The 14,072-nt window shown below is 41.5% G+C and overlaps 2 protein-coding genes and 1 long non-coding RNA gene across 3 annotated transcripts; 2 read left to right on the forward strand and 1 right to left on the reverse strand.

Moving 5' to 3' along the window:
- Positions 1-1,067: 1,067 nt before the first annotated feature.
- Positions 1,068-11,580, reverse strand: si:dkey-256h2.1 (uncharacterized protein LOC337520 homolog). The gene is made up of 12 exons (XM_068706903.1): positions 10,944-11,580; positions 10,137-10,276; positions 9,319-9,494; positions 8,845-9,005; positions 8,350-8,490; positions 6,725-6,846; positions 5,816-5,984; positions 5,096-5,241; positions 3,302-3,426; positions 3,104-3,230; positions 2,300-2,433; positions 1,068-1,278 (listed from the first exon to the last, which is right to left on the reverse strand). Exons 1-12 carry the CDS (start codon positions 11,393-11,395, stop codon positions 1,153-1,155), a joined length of 2,019 nt encoding a protein of 672 aa, XP_068563004.1. The 5' UTR covers positions 11,396-11,580; the 3' UTR covers positions 1,068-1,152.
- Positions 7,644-10,837, forward strand: LOC137869496 (uncharacterized). The gene is made up of 2 exons (XR_011102297.1): positions 7,644-7,781; positions 9,269-10,837. It is a non-coding gene; the product is annotated as an uncharacterized lncRNA (long non-coding RNA).
- A 725-nt stretch (positions 11,581-12,305) lies between the features above and the next one.
- On the forward strand, positions 12,306-14,040 carry LOC137869498 (protachykinin). Its single transcript, XM_068706906.1, has 5 exons — positions 12,306-12,862; positions 13,007-13,109; positions 13,194-13,217; positions 13,416-13,472; positions 13,546-14,040. The coding sequence occupies exons 1-5, from the start codon at positions 12,761-12,763 to the stop codon at positions 13,554-13,556; spliced, it is 297 nt and encodes a 98-aa protein (XP_068563007.1). The 5' UTR covers positions 12,306-12,760; the 3' UTR covers positions 13,557-14,040.
- Positions 14,041-14,072: the final 32 nt, after the last annotated feature.

Raw genomic sequence — 14,072 nt, forward strand, 5'->3', positions numbered from 1 at the left:
CTAAATGAATGTGATGTTAGGTAACGAATGATTCTTCTTCTTCTTCTTCAAAAACAAAAAAGGAAAATAGTGCCGGTTGTACTTGGCTGTGAACTTTTTTTCTCTCTACACAAAATAAATAGAAACCATCTTGCGAACGGATCACAGCAGCCAAATCAGACCAGGTGCCAAAGTGTGTGTGTGTGTGTGTGTGTGTGTGTGTGTGTGTGTGACACGGGGGGGGTCCCTTTCCAGTGTGCGAAATAGGTGGTGGTAATCGGTTACGTCAGCTGTGTCATTTAGTCTCTTGCACTTACTTTTCATATTCGTGAACATGTTTTGCAGTTTGTATAATGAAATCTTCTGGACATTAGTAATCATTTAAAAGACATTTGAGAGACAATTGCAAGTGTAAAAAGACTCCCCGAAATTCTGCTATTGAGGCTTTCAGTTGGTCCTTCCTTCATTCTTAGCTCCCTATATTTGACTGCATCTTGCACAGTAACAACATCTTCCCCCAGACAGATGTATACATGATGACACACACACACACACACACACACACACACACACACACACACACACACACACACACACACACACACACACACACACACACACACAAGGTGGAAACAATACACACCGTCCCCGCTGGTAATAAATAGCTGGTTTTATAGCTGCTTTGCAACAGCAATTTGGCAGTCGGCCCGTCCTCACTGCACAAATGTCAAAAAAAAAAGAAAAAGAAAAGAATAAAACACCAGCGAGAAGCACATCTTCTGTTGTTGAAGTTAAGAGGCATCACCTCCCATAAGACGGAAGATGACTCACTGAGGAACACTTTCTCCACTTCAAAGCTTGAAGTTGGACGTGATTACATGTAATTAGTGAGGAGAGGCTGCTGCTCTCGGAACAATGCTGCTCCAGCTTCTTGTTGACTTCAGGGCAACGTCTCGAGGAAAAATGCAAATGGTTGGTCGTGTTCGGGCGTTCGAGCGCGGCAGGTGATATTTTAAATATAGGCTAAAGGTTACGTCGGGCCTACGTTAACGAAACAGGAGCGAGAGGAATAGAAACGGTGAAAGCAGTAGGAAAAATAGAAATTTAATCTTTGACATTGATTCTACATTCATTTACGTCACAGTTGAAAATGTGGAGTTTCACAGAGGGGCGTCATTTGTAAAAGACAAGAAAAGAAGACATGATGATGTATCCAGGATCCTTAGATGGATTAGGATCCTTCCCTTGGAATAAGCCGAAGTAGACAACAGTGTTGGACTCAAGCTCGCTCACGTTCAGCTGGAACAAACAGAAATCCACAAACACAGTCAATAAAATAAACAAGCACCATTTCAATCTCACATCGCATCCATGAGCACACATCACTCAGATGGTTGCGAGAATAAATCACAGACTGTATATAAGAAGCGGGCGTAGTAGTCATCACAGCGCACATTTGTTTTGAAGCCTTGAGTTTGATAGTTTGGCCGTCGCCATCTTGTTTTTTTTGCAACCAGTGAACGGAAGTGACCATATTTGGATTCCGGAGGAGCGACGGAGAGACGTGGTCTGGTAGCGATCAATCACAGTAAGCCCCGCCCTAAAGCATCCCCTGCTTTATGGTCTGTTTGACTCTAAATGGACCATAATGTACTAAATGAACATCATGCTGTATTGAAGAAGACTGTAAACTAGAGATTGAGACCATAAACTCATGTTTACAATGTTTACTGAGGGAATAAATCAAGAGAGAAGTAGAGTCATTTTAGACTAGACTTCTATACAACCAGAGGAGTCGCCCCCTGCTGGACACTAGAGAGAATGCAGCTTTAAGACACTTCAGTATTGACGTCCCCTTTCAGAAACAGAGGTTGCCACCTGGTTCAAATGCATCTTCCCCCAAAACTAAACCAGGACAAAGAAAACAGTCTGAAACACACTGAGGCTTTCACAGCTGGAAGTCTAAACTTCCAGCGAACGAAGATTAGAAGAATTAAAGAAACTTTGAAACAACTGAGATGCAGATTGTGTAAACTGTGGCACAAAATGTAGAAACGTATCAAATCTGACCTGAACACGAGAGCACTCCGGGCAGGAAACAAGTCATCAGTTTACGTGATTAAGATCAGGAGCCTTTTATGGTTCATGACTCACTTCAGAATAATCTAGCGCTCCTGAATTCTAAATGGCTTACTTCACTCAAAGGTTTTACATCAGTGTGAGCTGTAGTTCAGCGCCTGGTTCTTGTAAATTGTGGACAAAATGAAAACGTGATCTGAGATCGATAATGCAATTAGAACCAAAGGATAGTGTTCAGTACCTGTTTCGTGACATCCGTCCTCCAGGGGTCCACCTGCAGTCCGTCACACCAGCCTCCTCGCCCGTACAGCCACGTTCCGTGTTCGTTGGGCACCGCGCCCTCTTTCACCCGCAGCGTGCAGCCCAGAGGTGTTCCTGATGTTTCCCCCACCACGACCCCAAAAAATACACGCGACAATACGACAATCAGCAAAAGAAATGACCCTTCAGTCCAGTGAGCCCGTGTCCTCAGGCTCAGGAAAACTAAGACCAGAACTTAACAGGCAAGCAAAAATGACAAATGTTCGAAGCTACAATGTGAGGATTTCTTGAAAAGTTTTGCATCATTGTGAACAAAATATCTTTTGGGGTTTTGGACTGTCGGTCGGACAAAACACAACATTTGAAGACGACGAGGACAACATGCGAGGGCATCAACATGGGCACAAGCTGCAGATGGCCGATCCGAAATACATTTTACTGACGCATTTCATGATTAAAGTTCATTAAAAATGTTACTTACAAAGTTCAAATGTTGAATTTCAAAAGTTTTTTTCTTGATCCTGGACAAAACTATCTCACCTCAAGGTTCATTTCTGGATCTTTCACTTATATAAAGGATAAAATGTATTGTTCTCTGAACACTTGACTAAATTTTATAGCCTTTAAGTCCTTAAAGGGCTCAGAAAACTTGAAATACAAACATCTAAAGAGAGCAAACTCACTCAAGTGTGATGTGATCAAAAGCTCCACAGCAGCTTCTTACATGAACCCAGAAACGGGATTGTTTGCCGTCACGCAAAAGTTCCTTCGCGCATTTTCTCACCTGCAGAGTCGAACGTGAGGGTGTTGTTGAAGACGCCGTTGATCAGGAAGTAGTGGGAGGTGACGCAGAACTCTCCGCAGTGGTTGTCATCGTAGCCGTGGGCTGTGATGACGGCGTACAGCTCCACCTGAGCACAGACACACAGCCGCTGACCGGACGCTCTTTGACCCATTAGCGGTCGACCGTCACGCCGTTTACCTTTTTGGTCGACGCCGGGACGGACACTTTGGTTGGCTGGAATCTCTTGTTGTAGTTTTTGTCGAAGGTTCCCCCGCTGTACAGTGGCATCACTCTGAAGGGGCGGAGCTTCTCGACTTTAGGATCTGCAACGCAGAGGGATTTGTAGATGATGAAAGCACAGGTGGATCAGCCTCAGATGTTCTTTACGGTAACCCACAAATGTCACAGCAATCACACTGATTGCTCCACAACTTTCCAAAAATGATTGAGACAATCAGTGATATTCACCAACCTGGGATATCATCTGAAAATGTGAATTTTGACGGGTGAACACAATGCATTTATGTATTTAACGCTACTGGAAGGAGCTTTTATTTTGTGTTGATTTTAATGATGTAAAACATCTCCTTCAAACAAATGGATTTATTCAAGTTTTGTTGTGAAAAGTCTTTATCTTTATCGATAATAATACACCATCATTTATTCGTTGATAATTTATTGTATCATTTTTATGAATCTGTAAAGTAAAATTTCTATGATCTTCATTTTGTGTTTCTGTTTTTAAAGGAAACAAGTCATTAAAGTTTTGTGTGTGAACATCAAGTGCTGTAATATAATTTGGCAGAACATAACATGTGCTGACAGACAGATTTCATAACATAAGAATATCTTCATAAAACCTCAGAATAACTGCTATCCGGTCTGTAATCATGCCAGAGAGGCTCCTGTCTATTTCCAACACTCCTCTGAATCATAATCATAAAGACTGTTATTTTCCATTTTACAGGAACTAGAAGCTGCGTCTTTGCTGCGCGTCATCTTCCAGTAACTATTTACAGACAGACTGTTCCTTCCCGCTCTCTGCTTTTCAAGAAGTCCCCGAAAAATGGACAGAAAATGTTCTGGGATCACGTTGTTTCAGTCGCGGCGCTGCGTTCTCACAGCGGGAGAGATCAGAGATCGGAGCGTCAAGACCCACGAACCCACAGCTGCTACAGACAACCCTGTGATGCGCGTGGTGTCAGCTCCATGTTGTAGCTGCTTATAGATTAGATTATTATCTCAGCACTTTTGCATAAAAAGGCTGAATAATATTCAATGTTGTGTTTAACAGAACAAGAACGGTTAAACACTGTTATTTATTTAAATTACTTTTAAAAAATAGACTTGTGAGGCCCTCGGTCATTACTGCTATATTGGCATTTTTATATAGTTTGTGTAGGAATATTTATAGTTTATATAATAATATAAATAGTAAATGTTCTGTAAATGAGACACTGGTGGATTTGCAGGATGTGAACAGGAAGTAAGTCAGATGTGGGCCACAGTTTGAGCCACATCTTATTAGCTTGTATTAAAACCATTAACAGTATACCGAAAGTAAGATTTAGCAGTTCCTGTGTCCATGTGTCCATGTGTCCATGTGTCCATGGACGTACAGGAACTATCACTGGATTACTTTAATACTGACATTTTGTTTTTTAAAAACATGAAGATTCTCAGGCAAGTTCTGGATCACGTTATTGTTTCTATGATTTCTAAATAAACTTCTACTGGACGTTTGTTTGTGATGTACATCGGAGATAATGGAATCCTTGGGAAGAGTATGTCTCACTGAATCTTGGAATATGTGTATAATTTTGGTGGCAATACCTTTATTGCCACCAAAATCAGTGGTTCAAACTACAATCACTGACTTCCCCTTGTTGCCGGGCTACTGGAACACACCTGGAGCTTTCACCTGAAGCAGTGCTGCCCCACTCTACCACCTGCTCAGTACAGAATTTTAGAATGCAGGCTCAGTGTTTGTACCGGTCCGGTTGCTGACGCTGAATCTCAGGTTGAGGGAGACGACCCACGGCATCGCCCACGGCACCGTCTTCATGGTGAGGGTGCACTTGTTGCTGTCCAGCAGGGGGATCAGAGGGGACACGTCCGTCAGCCAGCGGCCAGTACCTCTGTCGAAAAACCACATGCAGTACGGTCATATCACACGCGTCAGATAAAATAACATGAGGTCATTTCAACGTGATATATTAATGAGAATATCTGTGATCCAGTTGTGTTGCTTTTTAATACACTCCCTCTCTCTTAATACTTATTTCTATGCAACGATCACATCAGACAAAACACATAATCTTTTCATTTTCTTTCTTTCTTCTTTAAGTTTGATAGTTGTCTTTTCGGAATTTCATCAGAATCCTTTTAACAACAATATTTTGTAAAACAATACAATAATAAAATGATTCAATCACAACACAATTAAAGCTTATTTAACCACAATGTATTGGTATATAGGTCAATATAGTATTGTGCTTCGGTATGTATCAATAGAAAGTAGCAAAACTGACTTATTATATATCTCAGATTTAAATTTTAATAATTTTAAAAGTCTTAAATTTAGATATATCAGGATTTTTCAGACCCACAGACAGACATACAGATGAATTTATTCCACAAATGCCGTGAATTATCGATACGAGCAGTAACTATTAGGATCATCTGTTTTTGTGTTTTACGTCGACGTCTCACCTGCGGAAGGCGGTGATCCATCGGCCCAGCTCCGTGTTGCAGTACGGCCCGAGAGGGTCGCAGCAGACGAACAGCTGCACCGTGTGATCCCAGTGAGCGCAGGACGAGTCTCTCCTGCCGGGACACAACAGCGACGCGTCCAGCTCCAACACGTCGAAGTCCGACAGGGCTGCCGGAGAGACGTTCACACGTTCAAACGTCAGCGTCATTTAAGCGCTCGACAAAGCTCCTGTTCACATTGGTCAGAGTTCACACCGACGCTCCGAATCTAAAAATGACATCACTCGTCTGGGTTTCAGAGAAGAGAGTTTGAGCCTGATTCCAGTTTCAGGACTCTTTCATTTGGGCATTAAGGCTGAGTTTAAAACCAGATTAAAACTCTAGTTTATCATGTTGCACTAAACTCTAAACGAGCAAAAGATTAAACTTAAACCTTTATACTCTAAACCTAGAAAAATCTAATTATGTTGCACCGGAACTTTAATATTAAAATGGATTTTCGTGATGGATAGTCAAGTTCCTAAAAGAACGCTGAGACTCAACACAGCTGAGTTTTTCCCAGTTGCTCTAATCTTCTATCATTTCATCATATCGCTCCATTCATTCTGAACAAGTTGTTCTCAAATGAAGAGAAATTAGATCTGAGCACGCAAATGTATTCGTTTAATTATTTGAATTTGGGGAAGCAAGCATCTTCACATTGATTAAACTCTACAACAACAATGCACTCTGCTTAATTTAAAATCTGAATTTTGTTTTTGCTAAACTCTGATTAGAACTAATCTTGTTGGTGCATCCCAGCCTAAAAATAAAAAAATCATGGAATACTTTTTGTTTGGTATGAAATGGCCACTAAGCGCAAAATCCACTAAACCCCGCCCATCCCACACGTGTCGGTGATGAGGTTACCTATGGGCAGGTCGACTGTGGCCACCGCTCCTTTCTCTCCCTGCATTTGGACTTTTTCAAAAACAGAAACGATCTTTGCGGGACTTTGAAGTTTGGTCTGCAGAGCTGCATAGAAATCAAACCTTGGAGACAAAGAAACAAAGTCAGAGACAAAATGCAAAAACCTGTTAAGCCCTAAGCCTATTTGTAGGCCTCTCCTCGATTTTTGCAACCCATAGTAAAGAGAGTGATTTTCGTCTAAATATAAGGTGTATTTTAATAGTTTTTATATTGTAGAAAGCTGACCCTTGTGAAATGTGTTCAGATTTGTAAATATCAGTATATATGTTACTGGTTAAGAGAACATTAAGATGGAACACAGCACAAATTGAAATTCTTTATCTCCGATTATAAATTAATCCAATTTTGATAAGATATTTTTTTTTTATGTTGTAGTTGAAAGCTCAAACCTCTCCCAGATCATAGCCCAATGGATTGAGAGTCTCTCTGCACAATGTTTTCTTTGATAAAGTGAAGCATTCAAGAGCTAGAGAGGTATGAGTGCAGAGATTTCAGCCGAGGTCAACCAAAATGTCATTTGGTTCCAGCTGTTCCATTGTAATTTTATAGAGTATATAATTATATATTTCACTTCTTTTATGACTAATAGTGTTCAATCTATCATATGCAGCAGTTTGGCATCATTTAGAGAGCCTGGATCTTCTCTGAGCCTGTTTATGTCTGTCATCCATGGGATTTTCTCATCTGGCTTCCACTCCTCATAGCTCAGCCTATGGTTGGTCGATTTCAGTCAATGGACCCGCCTTAGAAGCGTCTGAGTCCACAGAATTTAACAAACCCCTCGTGATTTTGATAGACAGAAGCGTTAGCCAGTAGGGAGTAAAACGGTGGCGCGAACCGTGCGCACAACTTCGCCGGAATTCGATCCCCTCTCCCCACGGTGCCTTTGTTAGGCGGGCCCTTGTTTCTGCACGGGGACATTTCAGAGACGCACCGGAAATACGTAGAAATATTGTTGACGGAAATAAGCGGAGATATACAGCAGAACAACGAAAAGGTAAGGAGCTTTGGATGATTTTGAAGGATATTACGCATTGTGTTTCTGGTGTTTGTTTGCTCACAGCCCTGTGAGGGTTTACCGGAGAGACGATCTGATGGTAGTTCTGGAATCTGTGTCGAATGCTCGTGCTTTTTGCTATTTCGGTTGCCTATGCTAACCGTTAGCTTTGTTATGCTAACTCGGAGAAGAGCGAGTTATGGCTAGAAATACGTGATTTTGTGATAAATCTTTTATTTGCGTACACTATTTGTGTAGAATGGTGTTTGGAATGTCTTAGATTGTTTGTTTTACCCAGATTTAGAATTTTTTTTTGGATATTTTTTTTTTTTTTTCATATTCATAAATACATGCATAAATGGACTTTTTTGGACGGTAACTGCTACAGCGGACCTGAATTTGGGTCCGTCGGGCTTAACAGAACTGTTACAATGCCTCTGTGAAGAGGTTGACGTATACATCAGAATTGATGTGAAAGTGTTCAGCATCATTGGACTCCCTCGGTACTATTAGTCAAGTTAATAAAGAAATAGATCAGATGAACTCTTCTGCAGAGGGGCGTCCTCACCACTGCGCCTGCCAGTTGATGAAGCTGAACGACGGGTAAATGAACCAGCCCATCTCAGCCAGCGCCCCCTGGTGGTCAATACCGATGAAGAAGTTCGGGGACGGGGTGTTCTGGAAGGACACGTACACCTGCCGTCCAAACCTACAAAACAAAATCCAGACGCATCACGCCTCAATGAGACGGGCAACGGATGTCACACAAGATGGTGTTTAATTAAAGTATTTACAGTCATTCTAATGAGCTTAAATTAACCAGTAACTTTAAACTTCTGAATAAGATTCTCTGCTCTTTTCATTTAAAATTGTCCCCCTGAAGAGCTTGTGTCATATTTTGGAAAGCATCACCCGAAAGTTGTGACCGGCTTCAGAAGAGCGGAAGCAAACGGACTTAAGAGAACCATTACTTTTAACCTTTAAAGTATTCAGTTGATCCATGTAAAGGATGTTAATCGTCACAGCGAGGAGGCTTTTAAGCCTTCGGGTCGGTCTGTCTTACTCGAGCGCCTGAGCGACCGAAACCTCCAGGTGCACCATGGCGGCCGGGATGGCCAGCGTTGTGTCGCATTCATCCCCGACGCAGTTCATGTCCTGGATCGGGTTACCGGGGAGAGCGTAGACGAGGACAGCGGAGGCGTTGGATTTGACCATGCTCTGCACCTGGAGGATTAGGGATGATGAATACAGATTACATTAAAGTCTATACTTCCTGTGTGTTTGGAGGGAAACGTGGCCGGCTACAAACAGGGGGAAAAAAGCAGTATTACTCCAATACATTATTATTTTAATTATCACTCAATCTGTTGATTATTCTTTCGAGTAAATTGATTCATGGTTTTGGTTCAAAATGTAAGAAAACTGTGAGAAATGTAGATTCTTATCGACGAAATTGCTTGTTTTGTCAATTTTTTGTTTTGTTTTAGCGATCCGAGCAGGAAGTGTCTCGCCTCCTCAGCGTTCAACACAAACACACCTTGGTGAAGAAAGAGCAGTTGCCCTCGGACACCCAGGCCAGAGCCCCCGCCACCGAGGGGGACGGTTCACACCCATCACCTGCGTCCACCAGCTGGTATGACCTCGGCCCCCCGCGCGGCGAGAGCCAGTCGTACCGGGCGTCTAGGCGCTTGATGATTATGGGCATTTTCCACCCTGTGAGGACAGAAAAACAATACATCAATAATACAGTTTATATTCCACTCTTAAATAACGTTTCCACATAAAACAGGGTGTCGCTGTGAGACTTGACGTCAGCAGGGAGGAGCAATGACCCTGCAGCATTTACCCACCTGTATTTAACCCACAGTATTAAATACAGGTTTTGGAAAAACGACAAACAAAATACGTTGGTTATTCGCATAACACATTGCAATTGAGGATACATTTAAATACGAACACACAGGGTTCAACATCAATGTTTCTTTCACTTGCAGAAGTAAATTTTTACTTTTATTTATTAGTGGTTATCAAATAACAACAAAGACTTAAGTTATGTTTCGTCCGCCTTGCTCTCATAAAAATGTACAGCTAAAAATCACTTCTTTTTTTTAATAAATTGTTTGTACATCTGGACACTTGAGACACAAGCAAGAAAAAGGGGCCTTTTAGTTTTGTCAGTTATTGTGTGCAGTAAAAAAAGAGCACACTCAGCTGGAAGATAGACAAATGAACACTGACGTTTAGAGCAGCTGGGATGCTGAGAGTGATAAGAGTGACGTCCTCGTTAATTTAATCAGGACTGGGCGACATGGAGGAAATCAGACACCACCACGTCTTTGAGGACGGCGCTCTTACCCTCGGATTTGAAGACGACCTGGGAGAAGACACAGCCGCGTCCGTAGCAGCGCCAGTAGTAAAGCACGTTGGGTATCCAGTTACCCAGAGCGAAGACCGGCACCGGGGAGAAGTGCAGTCTGGACAGAACCTCCTTATTCCTGCAGAAAACATGGAGGGGGTGACATGTGGTTACCGATGTGTTGTGTGGTGTGCTTACACTGTTTATGATCCAATAACATAATAATCTGAAATGTGTCTGAAATGAGTACTTTTGATTTTGATACTTTAAGTATATGTTGATGAGTATCATTTTGTACTTTTACTAAGGTAGAATGCATTGAAAATGTCACTCACGCAAAAGTACAGAGGTGTTTTCAGCTAAATGTACTCAAAGTATCAAAAGTAAAAGTACTTGTTATGCAGCTGAATGGCTGAAGAAGTATTTCATTCTGTAGCTATAAGGCTGAGTATGTCAAATAGTACATTCAAGTATTACGTATTTGCATACAGCTGGATATTTTTTTATATCTATAACAATTTAGAATATTTTGTAAAAATGTAATTTATCTGTCAAAAAATGTAGTGAAGTAAAAAATAGAATATTTCCCTCTGAGATGTGGTGGAGTAGAAGTATATAAAGTGGCAACAAATTGTAAATACTCAAGTAAAGTACGTCATAATTGTACTTATAGTAGTGTAATAAACGTGTTTTTCTACCACTGCATTGCCACATGTTGTTGGACATTTTTAGTTGACTTGTACCACTCGACTGGTCTGCATTGTCAACACGTTGCCTTCAAAACCAGTGCTTCTCTATCCGGTCACCTGTGCACGGCGACCCGCTGCAGCTGCTCCCTCATCCACAGAACATCGCTGACCGCGGAGTCGTCCAGGGACAGGAAGAGCACCTGCGTGCTGTTGGGCAGCTCCTCCACCAGGCTGATGAGGGACGACTCGGAGCTCCACATGCACTCCAGGAAGCCCGACTTGTTGGAGAAGGCGTGCACGATGAGGGGTCCCCGCAGGGCACCGGGCTGGTAGGAGAACTCCCCGTCCAGAGTCGGGACACTGAACGCGGCCGCGAGGTCCCCCGGCTCCGGCCCGTCGGGTGTGGAGGCTGCGCTGGATCTCAAGCTGACCGCGTTGTCTCGGGAGTCGCAGGCCGACCCATAATCGATCAGTTTCGCTTTCCCCGCCGCAGCTTTGCTCACACGAGCTGTCACAACAACAGCAAGGAGCCACAACATCGACGACTTTGAACACAACAACAAAAGCATGGTTTCCTGCCCACGGCGGGTGACCGTGAACTCACCACAAACAGCCGTGCATTTTTTTTATATAGTTTATATGAATATAAAAAGTCGGACTGCTGTTAAAGTGTCTCAAAATTACGTTTTGGTGGACTTCCTAATTCCATCTACAGACTTTTGAGTTGAAGGCGGGCCGTACTGCTCCGTACGGTGGCCCCGGAGGTACATACAAGCTGGCTTTTCATTGGTCGATAAATAGAGCGAAGGGATGACGTATTTGTGTAGGCCAACCACAGAAGTGGAAGTTTGCATCGCACTGGTTCCCTCGACAACAAGCCCGATTTTGGGTTTATAGCAGAAAATAAACTCTAGTTTAATCTGTGGCAACCGCGTATGACACTGTCACGGTCTGAAATGACCAGAAAGAGACAGAAAACGACCAATATCAATATAAAACCACTAAAAATAGATGCAAAGCGACTATAAGGTGAAGCAAAATGACCACACGGAGATGCAAAATAACTCAAACAGATGCAAATCAAGCACTAAGAGACGTGTCATTTATAAAAACCTCGTGGCAAAACAACAAACTACCAACATGTGCTAATTTCAACACACTGTCCCTTTAATCCACTATATTCGTTCGTTACGTTACAGAATCTGATGTTATTAAAAGATAAAGGATCCAATCAAGTGACATTTATACAGCCCAATATCACAAATTTGCTAAAAAAAACAGTCCCCCTTTAATAACCTTTAATGGCGGAAATTATGGAAGAAAGCTCAGGAAGAGCAGCAGAGCAGGGGTCCCTCCCAGTGGACAGACATACATGCAATAGGCCCAGATGTTGTGTGTACAAAACAACCAACAGAACAAAACAGTATATAAAATAATAGAGGAATGTATACCACCTAGATTTGGCTATTTTTGAAGTTATTTTCCCTCTATAATCTGAAAATATTCTGACGGCCAGGACGTCTTTTCTCGATTTGAAATATTAACATTCTGTAAAGAGTTGGTCAGACCAGTAACACATGTTTTAGTACCTATAGGTCCAGTATTGTTTGTTATGGACCCAGAGCATGAAACACATTCTAATTTCAAAATGTAGCCTATGTGACTCTAAAGACGAGCATCGACCCACATCATCCACTCCAGCTGTGCGTAAAAGCCCTTGTGCGTAAAACGAGCGTTAATGGACCCCCTTGGCGCGATGGCGCATCATCAGGGAGGACGCGCTGTTCTCTCTATCCGCATCTGTAATAATCCAGCAGTGAGTTGGAGGAGACTATACCTGCACAGTGCGCACACATATGTATCATTAGCTGTAATCCAGGAGAAACGTATTCATCTTTACGCAAACGCATCTGGGTGACATTTACGCACGGTGGATGATGGAGCTAGTTAAACTGGTTCTGATAGTTCTGCTGCTTCTGACAAATGTTTTCTGTCAAGAAATGGATGACGACAACTGGAGAGAAGACATCGAAGAGGTAAGACGGATCAAACTTCTTTGGAAAAGTCTTCACTGAAAGACAAAGTTATAATAATTGTAAAATGATTTTTTTTTTATATGAAAAGATAATCTAGCAGCATTTAATCCCTTTCTTTGCATTATTTGTTTTGTCTCATACAAGAACAAATGGCCAAACTCTGAAGTGATTCAAGATATAGTAATGAGAATGACCAGAAAACCAGGACTGCGCCAATATCTCGGCCTCATGGGGAAGAAGGACTCCGGTAATAAATAAATTAGTATTAAAACTGTATTCATGTTAAAGACAGCTGCGTTCAGGTCTGATTTCATTTATTTCCTCCAAACAGCAAAAGCGCAGAAAGCCCATAAACGTAAGTTGTATTCATTTGCTTGCTTTCAACATCAAATGTCAATTCTGACATATTTAATATACTGTATATATATATATATATATATATATATATATATATATATATATATATATATATATATATATATATATATATATATATATTAATATACTGTGTATATATATACTGTGGTATTTTAACGGATCTTTTCATTCACAGGGCATCAATTTAAAACCTTTGTGGGCCTGATGGGTAAAAGGAGCTTTGAGGATCAAGGTATTTTACCTCCAACAGACATATTAAATATACTGGAGGGAGCTTCTGGTAAACGCTGATTTCATCCCTACAGGAGCCCAGTGAGCTGCACAGAAGAGCGAGGATCTGCGTTTGTTGTCTTACTGTTTAATCTCAGACGGACAACAAAACCTCTTGTTCCGTTTGGTCAGTTTGTAATGGTTTCATTAAAAATGTCACATATTATCACAGTGGAGTTCTCGGCATTTGCCAATGCTGAGAACTTTTAGGCAAACAGCGACATCTAGTGGTGAAATAAAAAGGAAAAGATGAACTCATCACGAAAACAAACCTGTGGAAGCCCGACACTGTCATGGGAGAAAAGATCAATACGACATATTATCATGAAGTATCATTAATTTCAGATACTACGCCAAACTATTAAGAAGATTTCTGATTATTTTAATAAAGTTTCTGATTATTTTGAGATGCTAAATCAATATTTTGAGATGCTAAGTGATTCTCTTAAAGTTTCTCACTACAACGACTTACAGGTTCTTTATTTTGGCAGTGATGGGCTTCCATACAAACTTAACGGTATTTAAACATTTAAACATAAAAACTGTCATTTCAAAAAATGCA

Source organism: Cebidichthys violaceus, unplaced genomic scaffold (genome assembly GCF_023349555.1).
Source record: "Cebidichthys violaceus isolate CVI_PGR_0920_01 unplaced genomic scaffold, fCebVio1.0.p SCAF_123, whole genome shotgun sequence".
In the NCBI taxonomy this organism is placed as follows: domain Eukaryota; kingdom Metazoa; phylum Chordata; class Actinopteri; order Perciformes; family Stichaeidae; genus Cebidichthys; species Cebidichthys violaceus.